We start from the raw sequence: 5,903 nt of genomic DNA, 5'->3' as shown, positions 1-5,903 counted from the left end.
AATTGCATTGATGTAATTTTTTTATTAAAAAAAAAAAAAAAAAAAAAAAAAAAAAAAAAAAAAAATGCATCTCAAATTTGAGCTAGATAAAATTTTCTTCAAAATAATTTAATTGCGCTGAAGAAACTCTCCATAACAGCAGCCATGAGTTGTCTGCTTCTCGTGATGATAAGCACACACACAGGAAAAGAGCGACAAGAAAAAAAGAAAAAAAAAATAAATTTGCAAAATAAAAATTAGCCAAAAGGAAAAGCAACAAAATTGCAAAACAGTAGGAAGAAATAAACAAAATTAAGAAAGGGAACAAAATAATCGGCTTAAAATAAAGCCTATGTGCATGGGACAACATCCACATCAAGGCAGGGCCAACCGTCGGAATTACCTTTCATTTGTGTGAGTTGGCATTTTCGTTGTGGAGAGTCGTAAAGAATTGTGTTCGCACCAATGGGGAAGGAGTCATATGTGTGACGCATATAGGTGTATGCACACCGCAGGTCTGTATCTAGCTGAGGGCACTAAAGCGGTCTGATGGGTGCGCGACCATCTGTATGGACACTTGTAAACGGTTCGTTTGGTAAAAACAGTTTCTGCAATGTGGGTTTCACGGGCGTGCATTCTGCACGTATGGGTTTTATATATGTATGGATGTATCGCTACCCCCGCTGCTGTAACTACTTCGTCGGAGCGGTTTCCCCATGACCGCTCCTCTGCGGCTTAGTTGAGGCTGCTCAAATTGACGGACTTGGAGACGCCAAAGAAGTCGCTGCTGTTCTGCTCGTTCATCCACCCGTGGGACATCATCGGGTAGACAAATTCGTTCAAGTTAGCATTTGCGTTCCAAATGTTCTGTTCATTATTTCCTTCCTTTTTATAAGTAGAAAAGTCCATATTTAGTGGCACAGATCCATATTCATCCGTTACCTCTCCATTCTTGACACCGACGCTGTTCCCACGGTTCACCTCATCAAACCATCTGTTGTTATTGCTCTCTAGATTATTGTTGTATAGAAAAGTGAGATTGTGTATATCTGGAATGGACGTGTTGTAGTTCGATGCTGATGGTAACGAGTCACTTAGCTGGGTGTTCTTCTTAAACGGATAATTATTTTCACTACACCAGTTCATGTGGTTCCCATTTTTTACGCTAGAGTGTGTGTTTTCCGTTTCGCTGTACTGTAACTCCTTCGATATTAAGCATTCTATTTTTTTGATAAAGTCCGATTTGTCATTGCTGAATGGGAAATTTCTGTCCACGTTCATGCCGCTCTCGTTCAGTTCAGCGCCTTCTCGCAAATTCAGCTTGGCATTTTTTTCCTTCCCCATGGTGACGCTTCTCGTTGTTTTTTTCTGTATCTGGTGTGGGGTTGCCACGTTTGAAGTGGTCAGGATTGATGTGCTCACATTTGATGTGCTCACGCTCGAAGTGGCCACACTCGGAATGGTCTCTTTTGCGCTGTTTACATTTTTTCCATGACCTGAGGGGAGAAACAGGTCGCTCTTTCCATAGCCTCTGCGTCCGAAGCGATCGATTGTTGGAAATGCTCTGGCCCAGTCGCTCGATGCGAATACGTTGGTTGCAAATGGATTGGCGGAAAACACGTTGGGGGGATACCCATTGGAGGCATTCCCATTGGCGGCATTCCCATTGGCGGCATACCCGTTGGGAGCATACCCACTGGAGGCATAACCATTGCCCGCGTCATCACTTGCAACGCCTATCATATGGTTGACGCCGCTGAAGCCTCCGTCCCTCTCGTTGTTCCCAACGAAGCTAGCCATGTGGTCATTCCTGAACAGAACAGTGTCATCCTTCCACGTGTTTATCTCCTCCTTTTTGCCAAAGCCGTCCTGGCTGATGCGCTGCATTTGTGGCATCTTGTGAGGCTGGTTTGGCCCCACCTCCTGGCTCTTGTATTCATTATGGTGAAAAACGAACGGGTTGAAAATTTTCGAGGAATCGAGTTCGTCTAATTCGAGTATCTGATTTTTGAAACCCGTGTTGCTAGCGCTGCTGTTCACATTGTGTATGCCGTCACTGTCGATGCCTCCTCCGATGGAGACTCCATACGAAATGGATGACTGTTGCGCTCCTCGAGATTTCTCCTCATAGCAGTTCCTTTTCCTCCTTCCTTGCGAAAGATAATCTACTATGCATTCCTCAAACGGTTGGTTTGGCACCTCTTCCTCGACTTCTCCGCTTGCTATATGTTTGCCATTATGTGCCACGTTACTCAAGTTAATATTGTGATTGTATACACTTCTCTCCGTTTCGAATGACTTCGCGTTGTTCATCAAGTTTTCATACTCTTTGTTAGTTAGCTCTCCACTTTTATTAACAGAAAAGGCATCTCTGATTTCGTGGGGAATGTTCATATCTTTCACGATGGAAAATGGTCCTACATTTTGCGAAATGAGAATGTCATCTATGGTTTTGATTATGCTTTTAAGGTTGTCGTCTGCCTTGATCCCGTCATCAAAATTGGATATGGCATGCTTCTGGTTTCTCTTATCATTTGTGAATAGGTAATTGTCTGTGGCATCTTCTGGAATGACGTACTTGGTCAGGTCGTCGTCACCGTTGAGGTTACGGTTGATGGCTGCCGCTGCTACTGCGACGGTGGAGGGGTAGCCAAAGTGGGTTTCGTTGCTGCTGGGGCTGGAGAAGCGTTGGGTCATGAGCCCTTGCGTAGCGAAACGATAAGTGGGGAAGCGTTCACCTGCATATTGCTTGTCTGCATATGGTTGCTCTGCATATGACTTCTCTGCATATGGCTGCTGTTCATATGGCTTCTCTGCGCATCGTTCGTCTGTGCACCTTCCATCCATGCCACCCTCGTTGGCACCGCGGTGCTTCGTGTCTCCTTGATTCAAACCGCCCGGGAATCCCCTCTCCAACAGGGTGACACTCTGGTCCTTCTTAATGGACTCCTTAAGGAGGTTATTTTCGTTCAAAAGGTACTTAATAACTTTCGTGTACTTGTCATTATTTTCTATAAAGGTCGACAGGGCCAGATTCTCAATTTTGCTGAGGACGTCTTTAATGGAATTTCCGTTGCTGCTGTCTGGAAGGTGGAAATCTCCATCCGCCGTATCCTTATCGAAAGTGTCATTTGTGTCTCGAGTGTCCCTTGTGTCTATTGTGTCTCTTGTGCCCCTTGTAGTTACTTCATTGTCCAAATGGGGTGTTCTCTTTCTGCTCCTTATTTTCGTTTTTTCATTTTTTATTACGTTTCTTCTGCAGATAAAGACATCGCTATCTTTCTCGTATGAAGAAGACATGTTTGTATTTTTCGACGACCCATTAACAGAATAATCACACGTATCGAATGAGTAGGTAGAAGCAGTTCCTTGCTTCAGATCAGTGGTATTGCTCTTCATTTTATTTTTATTTTTCTTGCTACATTTTGAACCTTGCAACAGGTCGATCTGTTCATTCGTTTTTATGTCTTCCGTTCCGTGTGCAAATCGACATTTATTCCCATTAAAACATTTCCCCTTTCCCCAGAAGCTGCATATAGTTGATTTGTACGTCGCCAAGTGGACGCTCGGCTTCAGCGTGTCAATATCGTGGGCGAACTTACAGTTTGCATCTCGACAGGGAATTTTTTTCTTCACATAATCACACAGTTTGGTGTTCCTTAAGTCAGGCATCGGCTTTAATTCGTCAATGCTGTGGGCGTAATGACAGTTGGACTCATTTAGACAATAGTTTTTATTTTTTTGGAAGGGGCACATTTTGGTTTTAAAAAATTGCTTCTTTATCAGTGAAAGCGTTTCTGACTGCACCTGGGGCGCCTGTTTGTGATTTTTTTCGTTCATCGTTTGCGACAGGGGCGGAAGCAAAATGAAGGCCAAGAAAAAAAGGGGCAAAATAACACAACTGAAACGTGAAAAAAAACGTGAGAGGAGCTAAGCGTGGCCAGGCCAGAGTGAAGGAAAAAATATTTCAAATAATTTACGAACAATCAGGTGCAGTTGTCCAAAAAGTGGAAGGCGCTGGAGGGGGGGGAAACAGTTCATCACCCTGTGGGGCAAAGCGAACGCGATGGACAACGTGGAGAATCTACAAGCTGTGTGTCCCGGCGACGTGGTTGGCCTGTGCAATGTAGTCACCCATGGGGAGGAGAGGTTCGGCGCGCAGGTTCACATGTGTATATGTGCACATGCGTACGAATACAAGTGTATGGAACAGTGGAGGCGTACAAGTGCTCTCTCTATGCTCTCCGCTCACATCGCAGCAGCGGGACTCGCGCAGAGACCTGTGCATATATATATATGCCCACTTTTCGAGCTTCCCCGACGCACAAAAAGGTACCAATCACAGAGGGAGTGGTGCAAGCGATTTATAGGCAAAATCATGTCAAGCGCAGCTTGCTCATCTGTCGGCCCTCACTTGATAGAGAATAATTAATTTACTTGTGCGAGAAGCTCGTGAGAAAAATAATTTAATCAGAAAGACCTGCTCCTCTTTCTTTTTTAAATTTACAAATAATGCATTATGATACGAAAAATGAACCACAAAGTAAAGTCAAATGGAGGACAATAGAAAAAAAAAAAAAGAAAAAAAATTTAAAACAAATTGAAATAAAACAAATAATTTAGATGACAAAGGAGAGTCAATAAAATTTGCCGTATGTGTGAAACATAACTAAATCGTTGGCAATCATTTTGGGGGGGACAAAGAAGTAAAAAGAAAACTGATTTTTACAGATAAAAAAGAAAACAAACCACATTGCACGAACGGAGTGGTTGCATATGCAAGTGCCCACTTTGGAGGGTAGCAAATCGGTATGTCGCACATGTGTGTGTAGGTATTAGTACCTCCACTTACCTGTGAACAGACGTATGTACGTACTCCTGAGGGTAACTCTTCCTCTTGTGAAAGAAATCAAGCAGGTGTACATAGAAAAAAAAAAGCAAAAAAAAAAAACACATGGGGGCAGCGAAAATCGTCCAAGTTACCACACATGTTGAAACGTTCGCATTTTTATATACAATAACTACACATGTGATGAAAAAAAAAAAAAAAAAGCATCGAGGTCACCAACACACAGTTACATCAAAATATCCAGCTAAGTATAACCAAATGAGAAACATGAAAGGGATTGAAATGAGTATAGGTTTATAAGACGAATCAGCGAAGGATCATCAAATGAGTCATTCATCCTACACGTTCATGTGTGGATGTACATACTGATGTCGTTTTTTTTTTTTTCTTCTGTTTTAACATTAGACAGACCTTTTACCTAAGCGGTTCTACCATGATTGCTAAAAAAATTGTGTGCATAATGTTTACTCGTCCTAGTGGAGATGCAAATGCATCATTTTCCAAATACATACATGTGCATACAGTCAGAGATGCAAGTGTACACATAATATGGGTCATTTGCCCCTGCGTGGCACATCAAATGATGAAGAGGAAAAAAAGAAAAGAAAAATTTTAACTGCGCGGGTACATGTGGGCACTTACACGCCGCTAAAATAAAAATGTGTGCTCTGTATGATGCGGAAGAAAAGATGATCACAAGTGTAGGTAAATATGCCAGAAAAATCGATTTAGAAAAGAAAAACATTTCAGTGAAAGAGGCTTACAGGATGGGTAAAACAAAATTGACGTGAAAAAAATAAATAAAGATGAGAAGAGGCGCGGTTGCGATGATGGAAATGGTTTTATGTGCTGGACTGATTAAACTTCATTGCCTATTTGTCTACATAACGATTAATACAAACAACTCACAAAAATGGCAACTCCTGTTTGAGTGGCTCTTTCCTTTTCTTTTCGCGGTATGCAGATTTGAATAGCACGTTGGGGTAGTGTTCACTGGTGGATTATTCCTACAAAAGGGATGAATTCTTCCCGTTCCATCTTTGGTCAGCTCTACACACGTACCAAAGAGGTTTTT

General features: G+C 42.3%; 1 protein-coding gene across 1 annotated transcript; it reads right to left on the bottom strand.

The window, feature by feature from the left end:
• Window positions 1-714: 714 nt before the first annotated feature.
• On the bottom strand, window positions 715-3,819 carry C922_03167 (hypothetical protein; the record flags this gene model as incomplete). Its single annotated transcript, XM_008818759.1, has 1 exon — window positions 715-3,819. The coding sequence occupies one exon, from the start codon at window positions 3,817-3,819 to the stop codon at window positions 715-717; it is 3,105 nt and encodes a 1,034-aa protein (XP_008816981.1).
• Between the last annotated feature and the right edge of the window lie 2,084 nt (window positions 3,820-5,903).

The sequence above is a fragment of the Plasmodium inui genome (genome assembly GCF_000524495.1).
Source record: "Plasmodium inui San Antonio 1 unplaced genomic scaffold supercont1.12, whole genome shotgun sequence".
Taxonomy (NCBI): domain Eukaryota; phylum Apicomplexa; class Aconoidasida; order Haemosporida; family Plasmodiidae; genus Plasmodium; species Plasmodium inui.
The sequence above is the reverse complement of the archived record's forward strand: the minus strand, read 5'-3'. Positions and strand labels throughout refer to the sequence as shown.